Source organism: Pelmatolapia mariae, unplaced genomic scaffold, assembly GCF_036321145.2.
Source record: "Pelmatolapia mariae isolate MD_Pm_ZW unplaced genomic scaffold, Pm_UMD_F_2 NODE_ptg000356l+_length_30555_cov_1, whole genome shotgun sequence".
Lineage (NCBI taxonomy): Eukaryota > Metazoa > Chordata > Actinopteri > Cichliformes > Cichlidae > Pelmatolapia > Pelmatolapia mariae.
Window position 1 is genome coordinate 1 of NW_027052044.1, and position 22,380 is coordinate 22,380.

At 45.5% G+C, this 22,380-nt stretch overlaps 1 protein-coding gene across 1 annotated transcript in view; it reads left to right on the top strand.

Moving 5' to 3' along the window:
- Positions 1–63: 63 nt before the first annotated feature.
- LOC134623023 (NACHT, LRR and PYD domains-containing protein 12-like) overlaps positions 64–22,380 on the top strand; it is a 29,525-nt gene continuing 7,208 nt past the window's right edge. Inside the window, exons 1-5 of the mRNA XM_063468268.1 lie at positions 64–155; positions 740–913; positions 9,824–10,003; positions 15,679–15,876; positions 18,203–18,376. Coding sequence (XP_063324338.1) covers positions 64–155; positions 740–913; positions 9,824–10,003; positions 15,679–15,876; positions 18,203–18,376 — 818 coding nt within the window. The remainder of the gene's footprint in view (positions 156–739; positions 914–9,823; positions 10,004–15,678; positions 15,877–18,202; positions 18,377–22,380) is intronic.

A 22,380-nucleotide genomic window follows, 5' to 3' on the forward strand; every position in this document is an offset into this window, starting at 1 on the left:
CTTTTTATTCCTGGGACTCCGGACCACCTTCAGAACAGTGAGCTCCAGTCCACGAGAGCCCAGATGAGACTGGAGAGTAGGGTCAGCCCTCACTCTCGAATCCGGTGGATGAGGGGCACCCCTCCAAGGGTGTCTCTGCGTCTCAACCGGCCAAGGTGGCGTGCTATCATTTGAGACCCCGCCAGTGCCCCAGAATCACTGATGGTTGGACTGGTATAAACTGGACTAACCGTTATCATACAGACAAGCTCAGTGTTGACTGAGGGGTGGTTGCATACAAGATGGATGTGTTGTGATTGTTCTGTTCATAAGGGATGCTTACTTGTTCTGTTCCACTGAACCTACGTCAAAGCTGCCCATGGGAGGCTTTGGATTTGATCTTCTATACTACCAGGTTAAGCGATGAGATGTGTTGTATTTTTGACTGTCTAGGACTGTCTCCAGAGGATGACTAGCCAGTGACACTGCATGTTCTATATTGTTTTCCTCAAGGACTCATTATGTTTGTTAACTGTAGCAATGCTATAAGGGTGTATCAAAATTCCTCCAGAGCGTGTTTATTACCTGAAGTAGTTATGTATAATGAATAATAAGTTGGAGCTTACAAGGAGTAAGTGCTGATATAGAAGGACAGTTGAGTTTTAATTAAGCTATTTAGTTAATCATTAATTGTATTGTATGCTGGCATTTTTTAAAATTTGTTTCATTTAAATGATATAATTTAATTTGTTTTTTTCAGATTGAGTCACTGCAACCTCTCAGAGAGAAGCTGTGATGCTCTGTCCTCAGTTCTCAACTCTGTTTCCTCTTGTCTGAAAGAGCTGGACCTCAGTAACAATAACCTACAGGTCTCAGGAGCAAAGTTTCTGTCTGCTGCACTGCAGAGTCCACATTGTACACTGGAAACACTCAGGTCAGGATCGAAATGCTCCCACTGCTGATCATTTAAAGTCTGAATGATATTTTCCATAAACAACTGAGCTTTTTAGAATTGGAAAGTGAGCTTTTCTTTGTCTTCCGATGGCTTAGAAGATTCTTAATTACTGTCTGAAGATTGTTTTACAGTTACATATTTTGTTTAATTGGTAAAAGAAAAGTATTGTTCAATTCATGTTTTCTGTGGAATGGTTTGTTTGACACACGAATGAGCAGGCCATTTGTTCCACAGCAGTCAGTATAGCCAACAAGAGGCCTGCTCCCCTCACAATACATTAATACATAATTCCGATTTTGCTACAATATTGAAGATATTGAATTTGAGTTTGTGAGCACTGATAACATTGAGCTCTTTTTCCATATTGACTGGTTCGGATATTTATTGTGGCCACTTTTATCTGCACTTTTGATAAGATAAGATAAGATAAGATAAGATAAGATAACCTTTATTAGTCCCACACGTGGGAAATTTGTTTTGTCACAGCAGCAAGTGGACAGTGCAAAAGTTATGAAGGAAAAATTAGAATAAAATAAAATAAGAATAAATACAGTACACAACTGTACAGAATAGAATAAAATAAAATACTATATACAGTAGAATAAAATAGAATAAAATATACAATAAGATAAAAATAGAATACAAATGCTTTATACAACTGAGTAAAAATACAACGTTGCCAGAAAGATTATTGCACATTTGTGTTATTGCACATTTGTGGATGTGTGTGTTTGATCAGTTAAAGTCTTTGTTGTGGAGTCTGACAGCAGTGGGGAGGAAAGACCTGCGAAATCTCTCCGTCCCACACCGTGGGTGCCACAGTCTCCCACTGAAGGAGCTGCTCAGTGCTGTCACAGTCTCATGCATGGGGTGGGAGATGTTGTCCAACAGGGATGACAGCTTAGCCACCATTCTCCTGTTACTCACCACCTCCACTGGGTCCAGAGGGCATCCTAGAACAGAGCTGGCTCTGCGGATCAGCCTGTTCAGTCTCTTCCTGTCCCCAGCAGAGATGCTGCCGCCCCAGCAGACCACACCGTAAAAGATGGCTGAGGCCACCACAGAGTCATAGAAGGTCTTCAGGAGTGGGCCCTCCACTCCAAACGACCTGAGTCTCTGCAGCAGGTACAGTCTGCTCTGCCCTTTCCTGTAGAGGGCATCTGAGTTATGAGTCCAGTCCAGTTTGTTGTTCAGATGAACACCAAGATGTCTGTGAAGGTTCTCAGTCATCCAGGTCATCGTAGTCAAAGGAGTTTGCAAAGAAAAGCGTCTGGACTTCTTTAAGTTGCTTGAAGACGTTTCACCTCTCATCCGAGAAGCTTCTTCAGTTCTAGGGTCAAATGGCCGAGAGTCCCAGATTTAAACCAAGTGGGAGTATCCCCCCAAAGAGGGACAAAGGACCCCCTGATGATCCTCTAATCACATGAGCCAAGGTGTGAAAGCGGGTGTGGGACCTAATCAGCCAGGGTTTCGGGTGTGCTCATTGTGAAACCTGGCCCCACCTTGTCCTGTGAATTCCTGAGGTCAGATGGCCCAGGATGTGAGTGGGCATTAAGGCGTCTGGGAGGGATCTCAAAACTGGATTATAGATGGTAGACAGTTGGTGTCGTAAACCACCGCCTCTGTTCAAAGATGGTCGCTCACAGTGGACATGGATGGCTTCTTTCACTCCTCTTTCAAACCATCTGTCCTCTCTGTCCAAAATGTGAACGTTGGCATCCTTGAAAGAGTGACCTTTATCCTTAAGATGCAGATGGACTGCTGAGTCTTGTCCTGTGGAGGTGGCTCTTCTATGTTGCGCCGTAAGATGGCTGCACCGACGAGAGCTCCCAGTCATCTCAGCAAAAATGTTATTATTTATTTTGTTCTGCTTTCTATTACTGTGCGCACAGCGCGATCATACACTCGGTATGACAGACAAACGCTTCTGGAGCTACGTTCGTCAGCCAGTTCGGACTTTAGAGCAGGTTTCGACTCCGTGGACGCTCTGCTGCCTGGGATCCTTTGTTTACTCGCGCGACGTCGAGGGAAAGCAAAGAGGGGGAAACGCGCCGGAGTTTTGTGCCGAACGCGACAGAGAAACAGCAAGCCACCTCTCCCCAGCATCCTGCTTGCGAATCTCCAGTCTCTGGACAACAAACTTGACGAGCTGCGTGCACGGATTAAACACCAACAAGACATCAGGAACTGCTGCGTTCTGGCCTTCACAGAGACATGGCTGGAGCCCAGCGTCCCCGACTGCGCCATCACGCCGGATGGATTCACTGTTTACCGGGGAGACCGAACGAAGGACTCAGGCAAGAAAAGGGGAGGAGGGGTGTGCTTTATGGTTAACTCCTTGTGGGCTAGAGATGTATCTTAAAAACTTACTGCTCTCAGAGCCTCGAGCTGCTGACCATTAAAGTCAGGCCTTTTACCTCCCGAGGGAGTTCAGCTCAGTTCTCCTCTCAGCTGTTTACATTCCACCACACGCTGATAAAGCTACGGCTATGGACGAACTGTATGACATCATCACTGGACTTGAGAACAAAAATCCAGAAGCTGCCTTTATTGTGCTGGGAGACTTCAACAGAGCCAACATGAAGAAGGTTCTCCCCAAATACTATCAGCACATCTCCTTCCCCACAAGAGGTGATCAAACACTGGACCATTGTTACACTCCATTCAAAGAGTGCTACAAACCCCTCCCCCGCCCAGCTTTTGGTAAGGCAGACCATTGTTCCATTCTGCTGCTGCCTGCATACAGACAAAGACTAAAACAGGAAAACCAGCTTCCAGGGTTATTTACAAATGGGACAGTGAGGCTGAGGAGGTCCTGCAGGACTGCTTTGAGACAACTGACTGGCAGATATTTGTGGATGCAGCTGATGGCAACATCAATGAACTCACAGACTCTGTCATTGGATATATTGGAAAGTGCATGGATGATATCATCACAAAAACCACTGTCCGCATATACCCAAATCAGAAACCCTGGGTAAATAAAGACGTTCGCGCCAAGCTAAAAGTGCGGACCTCTGCCTTTAACTCCGGGGATGCTGATGCATATAAAGCAGCCAGGTATGACCTCCGTAAGTCCATAAAAAAGGCCAGAAAGGACTACAGGGACAAAATGGAGTCCAGCTACCACAGCTTTGACACCAGGCGACTGTGGAATGGACTGCGCTGCATCACTGACTACAAGAAGGCCAACACAGTCAGTGTCCAGCCCACTGCATCTCTCGCAGACGAGCTTAACAACTTCTATGCTCGTTTTGATGCAGACAACAGAGAGCAGATCCTCTACCCTCGGGAGGACAGTGAGGCTGCAACTTTAACTCTGAAAACAGAAGCTGTGAGATGGACCTTTAAAAAGGTCAATCCTCACAAAGCTCCAGGACCGGACGGCATCCCAGGCCGGCTACTCAGAGTGTGTGCAGACGAGCTGGCAGAGGTGTTCACCAACATCTTCAACCTCTCCCTGAGGCAGTCAGTGGTCCCCACGTCCCTCAAAGCATCCACCATCATTCCCGTTCCCAAAAAATCAGTGGTCTCCTGTCTGAATGACTACCGTCCTGTTGCACTGACATCCGTCATCATGAAGTGCCTGGAGCGGCTGGTCAAAGGTCACATCTGCTCCTCCCTCCCTGACACACTGGACCCTCTTCAGTTTGCCTATCGGACAAACAGAGCCACAGAGGATGCCATCGCCCTGGCAACACACACCACCCTCACTCACCTGGAGAAAGGGAATACATATGCAAGAATGCTCTTCATCGACTACAGCTCGGCATTTAACACCATCATCCCCTCAAAACTTGCCACGAAGCTCGTCGACCTTGGGCTGGGAACACCGATCTGCAGATGGATTCTAAACTTCCTCACAAACAGGCCCCAGGTGGTGAGAGTTGGTAAGCACACTTCCTCATCACTCATCCTTAACACAGGTACGCCACAGGGTTGTGTGCTTAGCCCCCTCCTATATTCCCTGTTCACACACGACTGTGTTGCTAAACACGAGTCCAACATCATCATCAAGTTTGCTGATGACACAACCATCATAGGCCTCATCACAGGTAATGATGAGACGGCCTATAGAGAGGAGGTGATGGCACTGTATGAGTGGTGTCTGGAAAATAACCTGACTCTCAACATCAGCAAAACTAGAGAAATGATAGTGGACTACCGGAAACGACCAGTCAGGGAACACCAGCCCATCCACATCAACAGTGTCAAGGTCGAAAGGGTCAGCAGCTTCAAGTTCCTTGGAGTCAACATCACTGAGGACTTCTCCTGGACCCTTCACACAGACACTGCTATCAGGAAAGCTCGCCAGCGGCTTTACTTCCTGAGGAGGCTGAGGAGGTTTGGCATGAACGCCAGCATCATCTCAAATTTTTACAGGTGTGCAATCGAGAGCTTGCTGACGAGCTGCATCACAGTTTGGTACGGAAGCTGCTCTGCCAGCAGCCGTAAATCACTACAGAGGGTGGTGAAGGCAGCAGAGCACATCACTGGCACGAGGCTTCCTGCCATTCAGGACATTTATCACCAGCGATGCCTCCGTAAAGCACACAGCATCATCAAGGACCACAGCCACCCAGCACATCAGCTGTTCTCCTTGTTACCATCTGGCAGACGTTACAGGAGTCTGTCTGCTCGGACTACAAGACTTAAAAACAGTTTTTACCACCAAGCCATACGACACCTCAACCACAACACTTAAACACACACAACACAGGACTCAGAAGCTACCCTGCAGCTTCACAAGTACTCTGTTTAATCTGCACTGGTCACTTCACTTTATTGTTATTGATATTTATATTTAAAAAGTGCAATACTGTAATTTTCTGCTGCTCATTCCTGTGCAATATCCCATCTGCCCTCCCGTCATATTTCTTTTCAAGATTTTCTTATTTAATCACTAGTGTACATATATTTATATTTATAGATACATATATATTTAGTCATCTTTTCTCTTTTACCATGTCTCTCTAATATTTTGTTCTTTACTATTTTTCTATTTGTTATTTTATTTTATTATATTATATTTTATTATATTTTTTCCTACTGTATCATGCTGCTGAGAGACCGCTGCTCGTCAAACACATTTCATTGCGATGTTGACCCTGTGCTAACTTGCATATGACAAATAAAACTGAAAACTGAAAACTGAAACTGAATGTTGTGCCATGCGCTTGTGAAGTGGCTGTTTGGTCTCTCCAATGTAGAGGTCTGGGCATTCCTCGCTGCACTGTACAGCATCCACCACGTTGTTAAGTCTGTGTTTAGGAGTTTTGTCTTTCGGGTGAACCAGTTTCTGTCTGAGTGTGTTGCTGGGTCTGAAGTACACTGGGATGTCGTGCTTGGAGAAAACTCTCCTGAGTTTCTCTGATACATCGGCTACATAGGGGATGACAATGTTGTTGCGTCTGTCTTTCTTATCCTCCCTCGCTGTTGTCTGATCTTCTTTTCTGTGCCTCTTTGTTGACTTTAAGAACGTCCAATTAGGATAACCGCATGTTTTGAGTTCTTCCTTTACGTGTGTGTGTTCCTTCTTTTTTCCCTCAGGCTTAGAGGGAACATGTTCTGCCCGGTGGTGTAGGGTCCTGATTACTCCCAGTTTGTGTTCCAGAGGGTGATGGGAGTCAAAGAGGAGGTACTGGTCCGTGTGTGTGGGCTTCCGGTAAACTTCGATGTTGAGGTTGCCATTCTCTTCAATGTGCACGGAGCAGTCCAGGAAAGGCAAACAGTTATCCTTTGTGTCTTCCCTGGTGAACTTGATGTTCTTATCCACAGCGTTAATGTGCGCAGTGAAGGATTCCACTTCTTGTGTCTTGATTTTGACCCAGGTGTCGTCTACATATCTGTACCAGTGGCTGGGTACTCTTCCTTTGAAAGAGCCAAGAGCCTTCCTTTCCACTTCCTCCATGTAAAGGTTGGCTACAATAGGTGACACAGGGGAGCCCATGGCACAGCCATGTTTTTGTCTGTAGAAGCCTTCGTTGTATTTGAAGTATGTTGTGGTAAGGCAGAGGTCTAACAGTGTGCAAATCTGATCGGGTGTGAAGTTTGTCCTGTCTTCCAAGGAGCTGTCTTCTTGTAGTCGTTTTCTGACAGTCTCCACTGCCTCCGTGGTGGGTATGCAAGTGAAGAGAGAGACTACATCAAAGGACACCATGGTTTCATCTGGATCCAGGGTAAGTTTCTGGATCTTGTCGGTGAAGTCGATGGAGTTCTTGATGTGGTGTGGGGTGTTCCCCACGAGAGGTGCAAGGATGGTAGCCAGGTGTTTAGCAATGTTATAAGTGGCTGAGTTTATGCTACTGACTATGGGTCTGAGTGGGACCCCTTCCTTGTGGATTTTAGGAAGTCCATAAATGCAGGGTATGGCATCCCCTGGATAAAGGCGGTGATATGTAATGCGGTCAATGATTTTGTCCTTTTCGAGGTCTTGAAGGCAAGCTATAACTATCAGAGAAACTCAGGAGAGGTAGTTCAGCTGGCACCAGTCCACAAAGTCCTGAGTCAGTCCTCTGTACTCCTTGTCGTTCCCATCAGTGATGAGGCCGACTATAGCAGAGTCATCAGAGAACTTCTGCAGGAAGCACTGGGTGGAGCTGTGGGAGAAGTCTGCAGTGTAGATGGTGAATAGGAACGGAGCCAGAACGGTTCCCTGTGGGGCCCCCGTACTGCAGACGACCCTGTCCGACACACAGCCCTGAGTCCTCACATACTGTGGTCGGTCGGTGAGGTAGTCCAAAATCCAGGTAGTGAAGTGATGGTCCACTGGAGTTCTCCAGCTTGTCCTTCAAAACCGAGGGAAGAATAGTGTTGAAGGCACTGGAGAAATCAAAGAACATGATTCTCACAGTGCTCCCAGCCGTCTCCAGGTGAGCGAGGGAACGATGTAGGAGGTGAATGACAGCATCATCCGCTCCAATGCCAGGCTGGTAGGCAAACTGAAGTGGGTCCAGTGATGAGCTTACCAGGCGCCGAAGCTGAGCCAGGACCAGCCGCTCCAGGGTCTTCATCAGGTGGGATGTCAGAGCCACCGGCCTGTAGCTCGAGCTGATGCCATCTGGACCCACTGCCTTCTTGGCTTTAATCCTCCTCAGTTCCCTCCTAACCTGGGTGGTTGAGAGAGACAGGCTGGAGCCTTGTGTTGAGTGTGTATTGGATGCTGTTGTTGGGGGTGGGGAGGAGGGAGCAGGGTGAATAGAGGAGGTGTGAAGTGTCTGAGGTGTCAGAGGTGGAACAGCAGCAGTGGGGGTGGGTGAGTCTGCAGCCGATGTTGGAGACTGCCTCATGGCTGAATCAAATCTGTTGAAGAAATGATTCAGTTCATTTGCCCACCTCACATCCCTCCCAGGCAGAGAGTTCTGATGTTTGTGGCCTGAGATGGTTCTGAGGCCTCTCCAGACTTCACCAACGTTATTTTGTTGAAGCTGGTTCTCCATCTTCTGCCTGTAGCTGTCCTTCCCATTCCTTATCAGTCCCCTCAACTCTCTCTGGTGTAATGTTTCAATCTATGGCCAGTTTTCTGGCCATAGACTCTTCTTACCAACACTGTGGGGTTCCCAGTGCTGACACATTGTCTCCCCCATGTGCTAGATTGATCAGACGATCTTGATGCAATATCCATGTGTTCTGTTTTGTTTTTTTCGCCAGGTTTCCCCAGTTTAATGGTTCTGATCACTTCAGTGGGGTGGTCACTTTCCTTATTTCTTCCTTGGGAAGAAAACCGTGTCCAAATTACATGGTATTGTGTCTAAATGGCCCTAATTAAATTGAATAGTCTATACTATTTAATAATCTCCATATCCATATTTCAGGAAGCTTATGATTTAAATATCTTTCAACCATAATATTTACCTGTGTAGAGGGAGATTGGTTCATAGTTTGTTTGTTTAGTAGCTTGTTTTGTTTTTCATTTGTATTAAATTATCTGTAATTTTAGAGAACAATTTTAGAGAACAAGCGAATCTGTCCTCAGCCGCAAAAGAATCCAGGTCACTGGCACAAATTATTAAATTTGGTTCTTTTAATTCTTTTGGTGGCAAAGAAAGACTGGGCTCAGAGTGGTCAAAACTCAAAAAATGATCTTTATTTTTCATTTCCGGAAATGGTGAACTGCAGAGACGAGCACAGATCCACAGCTCTGAAAAAATCACAAGGTGAAGGTGTATATATAGTTCGGCTACGTCACACGCTAAGTTTCAATCAGAACAACTCCTTATATGTTGCTAGTTCCTCTTTCTTTGTTTCTTACGTCCTGTGCACCTCTGCACTAAACTTCCCCTTTCTAAAGTCTGTTGCCAGGGTGACCTGTCCCCCTCTGACCTAGTTTTTGTCTCGTCTGGGGGTTGGTTTCTTAAGGCCTCGCTTATTAAAATACATAAAACAATATAATCAGAAAATAAGCATTAAGAATATATATTGATTTCTTAACAACAGTCCCTGAGCGCTTGTTTTACAGCCAGCTGCACATAGAGACCAGTGTTGTTAGTCCAGGTCAGAAGATGACTTGTTGAAATGAAAATGAGCTTGTAGTTTGTCTGCTTTAATCATGTGACTGGGAAAAGGTGTTGTTGGACTTCCAATATGTCCATTTCTTTCACACTTCACCTTTACAAGTGAAGTGTGAAAAAAGGGAAGCCATGTGGTTCCTGGAATGAAAAACATGACTTTTTCAAGTCTTTTTCATTTTGTAATGATGAAAAATTCAGGGTTTCTTCTCTTGTTGTGTTTGTTTGAAGCTTCTTCCTGTTGGCTTCAGCTGTTTGGAGTTTCCATTTTCTAAACTTCTACATTCTGAACCTTCTTCAGCTCTGAACAGATTATGAAACACTGAATGATTTCAAGCTCACACTTTGTCTAATAAACTTACATGTTTCATTCATTATACAGATTGAGGAGCTGTGGTTTATCAGAGATCAGCTGTGATTATCTGGCAGCAGCTCTGAAGTCTAACCCCTCCCACCCGAGTGTGCTCGATCTGAGTGGACACTACAACAACCTGCAGGATTCAGGAGTGAAACAATTGTGTGTTCTTCTGGAGAATCCACGATGTCGATTTGAAACTCTGAGGTCAGTCATCATGTTTTAGTTTTATTTATTGTTTATTTATTAATTGTGCTGACACTGTCGATGGGTAAGCCCACAGACCCCTGTATGGGAAGTCTTGTTTGGCTCTTTGTAGAACTTCTAATCTCTGATCCTCTGAGCTCAGTAGGTAATGCAGAATAATGCAGAGTTGTTTTGTTGAGAAGCTGAGAGATGTCATTATGAGCCAGATTAAGCCATGGTCTCGTACGATGTTACATCTCTCTTCTTTTGTATCCCAATAATGGAAGCATTGGAGGTAGTTCGTAAGAGATTACCGGACTGATTTATTGGTTGATTGATTGATTGATTGATTGATTGATTGATTGATTGATTGTACTTCATTCATCCCGAGGGAAATTGGGATAAGGCTGCTAGCCGTGCCAGCACCGTTTTACCCTTCCGACCATACATACATTACACAAAAATCACATGGGGAATCAGAATCAGAATACTTTATTGATCCTTAGGGTAAATTATTTTTTTGTTACAGTGCTCCATAATAAACAGACATTAACAAGACAGACAATACACTAACTAAGAATAGTACAATATATTCAGGCATATATATATATATATATATGTATACAAAAGTCGTTTATTAATAAATAGCTAAAAAAGAAAAAAAAAAAGAGAAACGTCTTTGTTAAGTGGATGCGTTGTACAGGGAGACGGCCACAGGCAGGAATGCTTTCCTGTGTCATTCAGTGGTGCTTTTCAGTACTTTCAGTCTCTCACTGAACACGCTCCTGTGACTGACCAGCATGTCATGGAGTGGGTGGGAGGTGTTATCCAACATTGCTTTTATTTTGGACAACATCCGCCTCTACGACACCACCTTGAGGGAGTCCAGCTCCATCCCCACAACACTACTGGCCTTACGGATCAGCTTATCAAGTCTGTTGGCATCTGCGACCCTCAGCCTGCTCCCCCTGCTCCCCCAGCATGCCACAGCATAGAGGATCACACTGGCCACAACAGACTCATAGGAAATCCTGAGCATTTTCTGGCAGATGTTGAAGGACCTCAGTCACCTCAATAAATAGAGACGGCTCTGGCCCTTTCTGTAAAGTGCTGTGGTGTTTTTAGCCCAGTCCAGTTTATTGTCAATGTGTACTCCAAGGTATTTATAGTCCTCCACAATGTCAGCACTGACCCCCGGATTGAAACAGGGGTCAAGTGTTTCCTGGTCTTCCTGAAGTCCACTATTATTTCCCTGGTCTTTGCCACGTTGAGCTGCACATGATTCTGCTCACACCACGTGACAAAGGAGTCGACCACAGCCCGGTACTCTGTCTCATCATCCCTGCTGATGCATCCAACCACCGCAGAGTCATCAGAAAACTTCTGAAAATGACAGTTTTCTGTGCAGTGGCTGAAGTCTGTGGTGTAGAGGGTGAAGAGGAAGGGGGAGAGGACAGTCCCCTGTGGTGCCCCTGTGTTGCTGATTACCTTGTCAGACACACATTGTGGGAGACGTTTATGTTGTGGTCTTCCTGTCAGGTAATCAACAATCCAGGACACCAGAGAAGCATCCAACTGCATCGTTGTTAACTTATCACCCAGGAGGGTCGGCCTGATGGTGTTGAAAGCACTGGAAAAGTCAAAAAACATGACCCTCACAGGGCTCGCCGGCTGGTCCAGATGGGTGTAGACACGATTGAGCAGGTAGATGATGGCGTCCTCTGTTCCGAGACGAGGCTGATAGGCAAATTGAAGGGGATCCAGATGTGGTCTGACTACGGGTCGCAGTTGGTCCAGGATGAGCCTTTCCGGGGTGTTCATGATGTGGGAGGTCAGTGCCACGGGCCTGTAATTGTGGGGGCCACTGGGACGTGGCGACTTTGGAATAGGGACAAGGCATGATGTCTTGCACATCACTGGGACCCTCTGCAGACTCAAACTCAGCATAAACAGTTTATGAAAGTGTAAGGAGTTTTCCTGTAATGCAACTCAGGTTGGAATAAATGACACTCAGACAGGTTTTACAAATTAACGTGCACACGGGTGAGAGCTCGAAGGAGACTCACACCCTTGGAGCAGTTATCAGCCTTTATTTGTACTCAAGCATGATTGCGTCGCAGAAACATACAGGAAGAGATAAGATACAAACTGTGCTGCGTGATTGCGTCTCAGAAACATACAGGAAGAGATAAGATACAACTGTGCTGCGTGATTGCTTCCTGCTGAGTTTGCACAGCATGCAGATTTCCTGTTGAGCTTGCACAACGTAACTTCTCTAGTAAAAAAGAGCAAACGCATCTAGAAAACCTTAAATGAAAAGTACTTCTAAACATAAACATAATAAAATCTTTCAACAGAAAGACTCCACACAGCTGGGGGGCACAGGCCTTGAGGACGCGGGTACTTACTCCGTCTGGTCCAGCAGACTTGCCTGAGTGAAATCTCTCATTTGCATCTAAACCTGTAATTGAGTGAAGGTGATGGGTGGGGGAGGGGTGTCAGGAATCTCACAGGAGGCAACAGTGCCATGTGAAGAGAGAGGCTGGCATAGTGGTGTAGCTCTGGATTCCAGGCTGACTACAGGTGAGGTTGTGGGGATGTGGGCAGACACTGTGGTGTCGAATCTATTGAAAAACAGATTCAACTCGTTAGCTTTGTTCTCACCTCCCTCAGCTCCCCTGCTGTTGGTTGGCCTGAATCCAGTGATGGTCTTCATGCCCCTCCACACCTCTCTCATGCTGACACCCAGTTTGTGCTCCAGTGGATGATGAGAGTCAAACCTTAGATACTGATCCGTATGTGTAGGTTTACGGTACACGTCAGCTTTTAGATGTCCCCCATTACTGATGGAAATCTCACAGTCTAAGAAGGCTAACCTGCCACTTTTCATATCCTCCCTGGTGAATTTGATGTGATGGTCCACCGAGTTAATGTGATCCGTGAAAAACAGTACGTCCTGAAATTTGATTTTCACCCAGGTATTCTCCACATATGTGAACCAATGGCTTGGTGGTGTTCCAGGGTAGGATAGCAAAGCCCTCTTTTCCACTTCTTCCATGTACACATTGGCCACGATGGGTGAAACTGGGGAGCCCATGGCACACCCGTGTTTCTGCCTGTAGAACTGACCCTTGTATGTGAAGTAGGTGGAATGAAGACACAGTTCCAAAAGCAAACACACTTGGTCGATGCTGAGGGTGGTCCTGTTGCTGAGGTTGGTGTCATCCTGTAATCTCTTACGGACTACCTCCACCGCTTCCGTGACTGGGATGCAAGTGAATAGAGATGTAACGTCGTACGAGACCATGGTTCCATCTGCCTCCATAATGACATCTCTCACCTTCTCAACAAAATCCAGGGTGTTCTGGATGATGATGATGGAGTCTGGGGATGAGGGGAAAGACCCGCCAATTTCCAGGGGCGAGGTCACTGAGGCAGTTAAACAACTCCTTGGTGGCAGAGCCCCTGATGTTGATGAGGTCCGCCCCGAGTTCCTGAAGACTCTGGACGTTGTAGGGCTGTCCTGCTTGACATGCCTCTATAATGTTGCATGGAAATTAGGGGCAGTACCCCTGGACTGGCAGACCAGGGTGGTGGTCCCCATCTTTAAGAAGGGAAACCGGAGGGTGTGTTCCAACTACAGTGGGATCACACTACTCAGCCTCCCTAGGAAAGTCTATGCCAGGGTGCTGGAAAGGAGAGTTCGTCCGCTAGTCGAACCTCGGACACAGGAGGAACAATGCGGTTTTCGTCCTGGTCGCGGAACACTGGACCAGCTCTTTATCCTCTCAAGGATACTTGAGGGTGCATGGGAGTTTGCCCAACCAGTCTACATATGTTTTGTGGACTTGGAGAAGGCATTCGTCCCTCAGGGTGTCCTTTGGGAGGTGATGCGGGAGTATGGGGTGTCTGGCCCATTGCTACAGGCCATTCAATCCCTGTACAACCTTTGCAAGAGAGTAGAGCCACTGCTTCTCCATGTCGAAAGGAGCCAGCTGAGGTGGTTTGGCATGTCCCACCGGGAGGAGGCCCCAGGGTAGACCCAGGACACGCTGGAGAGATTATATCTCTCGGCTGCCCTGGGAACGCCTTGGCGTTCCCCCGGATAAGCTGGAGGAGATGGCTGGGGAGAGGGAGGTCTGGGCTTCTCTGCTTAGGCTCCTGCTTCCGCGACCCAGCCCCGGATAAAACGGCTGGATGGATATACATATATATATATATGTATATATATATCTATATCTATATATATATCTATATATCTATATCTATATATATGTATATATATATATATATATATATATATATATATATATATATATATATATATATATATATATATAAATATATATATTTGAACAAGAAAAATACTAATGGAAACTGCCTTTTATCCAATGTACCACTCATTTATGTATGTTTCACCTGTGCTAAACAAGGATGAAGAGAGGCCTCCTGCTGTGTGTGTCCACTGATTTTGCTCCTGTGTTTTGTCTTTAAGAAAATAAAGCCAGTTTTCACAACGCAGTCTACCATTTGAAATCTGCTACACCTTGAGGCATCTGTTGCTGTGATTTGGCGCTGTATAAATAAAAATCAATTAAAGAGTAAAGAACAGGATGTAGAGCTCCCATGCTGGTGGCAAAGAAATAGTCAGCAGACTGTAGCAGTTTATATCTGGATGAAAGTAGAACTAGCTCAGCGGAGCTCAGTCCCATATCGTTGGTTAGAAAGGAACAACATCAGCGTTATACCGCTGCTCACGCAGATTCAAGCAGTGCGCTCACATTACAGCACCTGATGATAGAATCTGTGTATATGATAAACAGCTGATGCACGCAGCGCATGCACTGTTGCTCTAAATGTTCACTTGGCTGAAGTCTGTGAAGAGACTGTGCTCCACATAGTTCCCAAGGTACAACCTCAGATTGGACCAAGCTCCCTTCATCGAGTGGAAAATCATCCTTTTTCTACTAGGACAAAGGTCCTAGTAGGACAGGAAACATACGGATAAGTGTTTCAAAGTGTCTTTGTCAGCAGACATGATTCAACTGAGCCAGTATGAGTTTGGTTGCTGCAGTTTGTGCATCATAAACAGTGCTGAAGCAGAGGCAGCGTGTGCCTGCAGGTGATTGTACACTGCTGTTATATGAGCTGTGGAAACTCGGGTAAAAACATAATGCTGAAAGTTCCAGGACAGTCACAGAGTTACAACATCATTTGTGAACATAAGGACAGAAAGGTCATCCATATCTCTGTATTAAAAGTCTGTGTCTTGGTCGTGTCCAGTAAAACACGTCTCTGTGAAAGCTTCAATCCAACAGGCTCCAAAATCCGTCTGCTCTTCTTTGGGTTCTTAATACTCTTGTACCATCTCTCTGTCATCCTCCTCGCTCCCTCTTTGAATTCAGTCTTATGTGCATCATTAACACTGACATGTGGAAAACCAAAGTTTTACTGAACAGAAGATAATCATCAGTGAAACTGTCTTTAAAATGCTCTTGTTAGAAATGTACGATTTTAATGTGAAACATTCAGAGTTTTTTCTCTTGTTGTGTTTGTTTGAACCTGCTTCCTGTTGGCTTCAGCTGTTTGGAGTTTCCGTTTTCTAAACTACTATATTCTGAACCTTCTTTAGCTCTGAACAGATTTTGAAACACTGAATTTGTCTGATAAACTCACATCTTTCATTCTTTATACAGATTGGGGAGCTGTGGTTTGTCAAAGATCAGCTGTGGTTATCTGGCAGCAGCGCTGAAGTCCAACCCCTCCCATCTGAGAGAGCTCGACCTGAGTAATGACTACCTGTCCTTGACTAGGAACAACAACCTGCAGGATTCAGGAGTGAAGCAGCTGTGTGGTTTTCTGGAAAGTCCAGGATGTGGACTTGAAACTCTGAGGTCAGTCACCATGTTTTAGTTGTGCTGAGATGAATATGATGTGAAACTTGTGCTGACACTAAACTGCAGACACAAGGCTGTGTTTGTGCACAGATGGATACCACCGGAGATCTCAGTTATGAAGAAAGTTTGTCCAACAGTGGGAAACATTTAAGAGAATAGCTGTGAAGCAGAAGCTAAACATAATAATAGCTAAAAAGCAAAATAATCAGAATCAGAAAGGGTTTCATTGCCAAGTGTTGAGCATGTTTACAACATTAGGAAATTGCTGTAGTACTTAGTGCAAAACATACTGTCAGACAACGCTTAAATAAACATTAAAACATTTTTAAAGTGCTAAGTAGACAGATATATACATGAATGCAGGGTGGTGATCAGTGAAAAAATGGAATGATGCAGTGAGCACAGTGTAGGGTCATGTGTTAGTGGTGCGAACAGTCATATGGTTATTGTTCATGAGTCCAACAGCAGAGGGGAAGAAACTGTTCTTATGGCGAGAGGTTCTGGTGCGAATGGACCAGAGCCTGAGGGGAGCACGTGAAACAGACTGTGTCCAGGGTGAGAAGGGTCATCTGTGATCTGAGCTGCACGCCCCAGTGTCCTGGAGGTGTACAGGTCCTGCAGAGATGGGAGTCTGCAGCCAATCACCTGCCAATAACACGCTGCAGTCTCTGTTTGTCCCTGATAGGGCTCCAGCGTACCACACGGTGATGGAGGAGGTGAGGATGGACTCGATGATAGCAGTGTAGAATTGCATCATCGTCCGTGTTGGCAGGTAATTTCTTCAGCTGCCTCAGGAAGTACATCCTCTGCTGGGCTTTCTTTATGACGGAGGTGATGGTGGGCTCACACTTCAGGTCCTGGGTGATGGTGGTACCCAGGAGCGGAATTAATCCGCAGTGGTGATGAGGGTGTCAGTCAGGATGATGGGGGGGAGTGGGGCTGTGTGCTTCCTGAAGTCCACAATAATCTCCACTGTCTTCTGGGCATTCAGCACCAGGTTGTTGTGGCTGCACCAGGACACCAGACGTTCAACAACCTCCCTCCTGTAGGCAGACTCATCCCTGTCCGAGATGAGTCCGATAACGGTGGTGTCATCTGCAAACTTGAATAGCTTGACAGACTGGTGGGTGGAGGTGCAGGAGTTGGTGTACAGGGAGAAGAGCAGAGGAGAAAGAACACAGCCCTGAGGGGAGCCGGTGTTGATGGTCCGGGAGTCCGAGACATTCTTTCCCAGCCTCACATGCTGCTTCCTGTCCATCAGGAAGTCAGTGATCCACCGGCAGATGGGATCAGGCACATTCACCTGGGAAAGCTTGCTTTGGAGATGGTCTGGAAGGATGGTGTTGAAGGCAGAGCTGAAGTCCACAAACAGGATCCTGGCGTAGGTTCTACGCCAGCTGCTTCGCCTGGTCCAGCCTCTGCTTCAGCTTCATCTGGTCCAGCCTCTGCATTGTCTTCATCCTCGTCTGGTCCGGCCTCTGAGTCTTCAACCACGCCTGCAGCGTCAGCTTCATCCACGCCTGCAGCGTCGGCGTCAGTTTCATCCACGCCTGCAGTGTCGGCATCAGCTTCGCCTGGGCCAGCTTCAGCTTCGTCTGGTTCCGCAGCTGCCATACTACCGTCTGGTCCTGCCTCGTCTGGTCCTGCCTCGTCTGGTCCTGCAGTTGACTCGCCACTTCCACGTTCACACCTAGCACTGCCGGCCTTTCCTCAAGATCACCGTCCACTTTCCAGGCCACTGGCTGGGCGTCATCGCTGTCATGAGCAACCTCTGGACCAGCTGTGTCGTTTCCGTTGCCTCTGGATCTGCCTCATTGATGCCGTTGCCTTCCGCACAGTCAACCTCCAGACCCGCCTCATCGCCGCCAATGCCTTCTGCGTGGTTGGCCTCCGGACCCGTTTTGTCTCTGTCGCCGGCCTCTGGGTCGGCCACCTGAACTGCTCAGACTCCTGTGCTGTCAGCCTCCAGGTCGACCCCCTGAACTCTTTTTTTTTTTTGATGGATTCATGTTTTGACACAGTTTAGTTTTGTTTGAACTGTTTTCTTGGGTTTCTGGTATTATGCTCATTGTCTTTTGTTTTGGTATTTCTATGATAAATATATTACTTCAATGTGAAAAATTCAGAACAACGTCAATGAGAAATTTTTTCCCTTGTTGTGTTTGTTTGAAGTTGCTTCCTGTTGGCTTCAGCTATTTGGAGTTTCCATTTTCTAAACTTCTGCATTCTGAATCTTCTTCAGCTCTGAACAGATTTTGAAACACTAAATGATTTCAAGCACACACTTTGTCTAATAAACATACATCTTTCACTCTTTATACAGACTGGAGCGCTGTGGTTTGTCAGAGATCAGCTGTGATTATCTGGCAGCAGTGCTGAAGTCCAACCCCTCCCATCTGAGAGAGCTGGACCTGAGCCTGAACAACCTGCAGGATTCAGGAGTGAAGCATCTGTGTGGTTTTCTGCAGAGTCCAGGATGTGGACTTGAAACTCTGAGGTCAGACACCATGTTTTAGTTGTGCTGAGATGAATAAGATGTGGTGGTTGTGCAGACACAAAACTGATATTATACTGATCCACACTGAGGATCTTCATGGTAAAGTCTGTTTTCTTCTTCTCTAGTTTAGTTCGTTGACTGGAGCAGAACAATATTTACATTTTAAACAGTGATACTCAACGTATGGCCTGCGCCCCACACACGGCCCTCCACAGGGTGCCGAGCAGCCTGCCGACCTTTCCTAATTCAGAGAGAGGGGATCCTGATTACCATTCTTCCTCACAGTTCGAAGTATCAGACACAACAATGAATAATCCACAGCTGACTGTCTTTAGCAGGTCAAAGGTCAAGACACACAGCAATCTGTGAAACAGGAAGAGTTTGGAGCAGGAATTATTGCACACTTACAAACTGACACTGCTGCACGGCATGCTGGGTAATGCTAGCTGGTCAGGTATGGGTGTGCTAATGGCTGTAATCTTTGTGGCTGCAGAATACTGAAGAAGAGAAAAGAGAGATGGAGGATGAAGAAAAGAGGAGGGGATAAAGCAGAAGTTTAACTCCAGATAGGAACTGTGTCTGTTGTTTGGAAGCTTCTGCGTGGGCGGGGCTCAGGCAGCTCCACCCACACAGTGACAGTGAAGCAGGTGAAGCGTAATAAATAAAGACTTCAACAGCAGACAGGATTTCATAAGCTGATGTACAAACATGTAGACTGATGGTGGCAGCTACATAAACAGGTCCATAAAGACTGAAGCCTGTCTCCATTCCTTTGCATATTCCATATTTCATAGTGAGAGTTTCCAGAAGAGCAAATCTCCAACAGGCCTCCAAACATGTGACGAATCAGACTGACATTTTTTGTACAGATAACAGTGTGAGCTCTCAGCAGGTCACTTCAATAAGAAGGACTAACAGTGCAGCAGGAATGACTAAACCCATTAACAGTCTGATATCCCCATGTTCCTGTTGTTCTACAGCATCATCATTAATGTTGCTCCACCACCATCACTGCAGCTGACCAATCAGCTTCTGTCACGTCATATGATGCTCTGTGACTCAGACTGGAGAAATGCTAAATGGCTAACCTGAAGCTAACCTGAGAAACAGTCAAAGTAGTGATGATTCCTACAAGTGTATGTGTTCAGTATGAGATGAGTTTGGTAGTACTGTGTGTGCACAGATGGACTCCACAGGAGATCTCCTTTATGAAGAAACTGAAAGGTTGTCTAAAATTGGGAAACATTTTAGAGAATATCTCGGAAAATATCTGTGAAGCAGAAGCTAAACATAATAATAACAGAAAAGCAAAATAAAGATCCAAATCGTGCTCTGAGCCATTGTTTAAACATCAATATCAGGCTTCCAAAGACTGCTCACAGACTTAGTTAAAGATTCTGGGGCTGTCCACAGATCAGCTGACCTGCTGGGTCAAAAACAAGCACACAAAGAACCAATGAGAGTAAAGAACAGGATAAAGAGCTCCTGTGATGGAGGCAAAGAAATTAGCACCAGACAGCTGTCTACATGTTGTAGCACTTTACAGTCACCAGGGGATGCTGTCACAGACATGCAGTCAGTGAGCTGCTCTACTTTTGCAGTTGTTGGTGAAGCTAAAGTGAAAGTGAGTGTTAAAATAATGAAAAGTGTGCACTGCAGCCTCCATCTGAGCTTCTCAAGCTCTTTTTCTTTTATCCTCCATGTTTGTGCTGGACGCTGCTGTCGCTCTCTTCCCTGTTCCTGCCCACTTTCCAACCAATCAGCATTGGATCGCGCACAGCGTCGTCCACACCAACTTTTGTTGTGAGCACGTGGACTCGTGCGCAGAATATTTCCAGTACAATAACCAGCTGTGCATGCTCCCCAAGCAGCACCTTCAAGCTCACCTCAAAGACGTTTAAAGGAAGGATTACCTGGCCATCACGGGTCCAGCTGTCCGTAATCGTTGTTGGGTTTATCTAGGCAGAAACCCCGCTGGAACACGAGACACTCCATAACTGCATGACAATACAAGACAAAACAGAGCTCTTTGTGGCTCGCGAGGGAAGTCAGCCCAGGGCTTCATCTTCAACTTCGACTGATTCCTTTGCTACAGCCCTTTTTATTGTCAGCAAGCAATCATTCATGAATATGCAATTACAAATACACGTGACATTCTTAAACAACATCAGTGTCTGTATTTTCTGTGTGTGGGGGTGTGTGTAGGTGTGTGTGTGTGTGTGTTTTCAGCAATACCATACATAGACATATGACCTTTCAATGAACTTAAACTGTATGCAGAAAAGTCTCTACAGCCATAATGGAAATTATAACGTCAAGGCTGCTCCCTCTCATCTCATGGTACAAAAGTGCACACAGACTTTTATCAGACCAAAGATATATATTTTAAATCAGCATACAAATGATTACATATTTCTAAGCATAAATGATTATATGTTTTTAAGCACAAATGACATTTATAACGAACTATCAGTTCCAACAACCGTGTCCACAGCAGAGTGTGCCGAGGCTTAATGCTAACACGACACATGAAGCTAATACCACCACGAGCAGCTGCTCAGTGGATTGGAGGAGAAATGTCTCCAGCTTCTCACAGGCAGTATGCATAATGAGGAGTTCCAAAAAGACTTTGGAGAGCTCGTCCCAGACTCAAAATCCACACTTGTCTGCACAAAACTTCTCACATGTCTTCTCCCGTCACAAGTGTCTTCTAAGTGAAGCTACCAGGTTCAGATGGGTGATCCATCCTCACAAAGCAACACAGACGCCAGATATGCAAACACAGCATCATACAACACAAAACAAGAGATCCAAATAATTCTCTCCGCATTTTCTGCTGGAACGAAGCTGTTTGAAACCTTGTTGTTCTGCACTTTGGACCAGAAGAGGAAACTGAAACTCTGTGCAGTGGATTCAGTGGAAGCAGCCAAGTACTGTAAGTGTCTGCTGTACAGGGATGCTGGTTCAGCTGTGCTCAGCAAAGTTTCACAGTATGACTCAATTAAAAGCAGCATGAAATAAAACCATGATGTTTTCATCAATGTGGAAATAAGAAAGTTACCTGTAACGTGACAGACACTGTAGCTCTTTAACTGACAACTTTACAGTTTCAGCTTCAAACTTCAGCTTTTTTGTCTAGCTTACTGTAGAACCTTCACCTCAGTCCCACTGCAGCCTCCTGAACTTGTAGTTGGTTTTTTTTGTTTGTTTGTTTTGGACTCTGATGTTTCCTGGTCAGTTTTTTTTATTTCACAGAGTAAAATTGACCATTTTTCATATGTTCATGTTAAATGTATGACTTGAATGTGAAAATTGCCGAGTTTTTTCTCGTGTTTGTTTGAAGCTGCTTCCTGTTGGTTTCAGCTGTTTGGAGTTTCCATTTTCTAAACTACTATATTCTGAACCTTCATTCAGCTCTCAACAAATGAAACAACTAAATGATTTCAAGCACACACTTTGTCTAATAAGGTTACACCTTTCATTCTTTTTACAGATTGTGGGACTGTGGTTTGTCAGAGCTCAGCTGTGATTATCTGGCAGCAGCATTGAAGTCCAACCCCCCCCATCTTAGAGAGCTGGACCTGAGCCTGAACAACCTGCAGGATTCAGAGTGAGCATCTGTGTGGTTTTCTGGAGAGTCCAGGATGTGGAATTGAAACTCTGAGGTCAGTCAGCATGTATTAGGTTGTGCTGAGATGAATATGATGTGAAAGTTGTGCTGACACTTAACTGCAGACATCAGGCTGATATTATACTGATCCACACTGACGAATCTTCATGGTAAAGTCTGTTTTCTTCTTCTCTGGTTTAGTCCATTGACTGTAGCAGAATATTCACATTTCAAACCCTCAAAGAAGGAAAAATCCTCCTCTGGATAATTCACTGTTGAAACTCTCTAACTCTTCATTCCACCTTAAAGACTTTCTGACACTGAAAATCCAAACCAAAATGGCCGTTTGCTTTACAAAAAGCAGTCCCACACAACACATACATACATGATATAA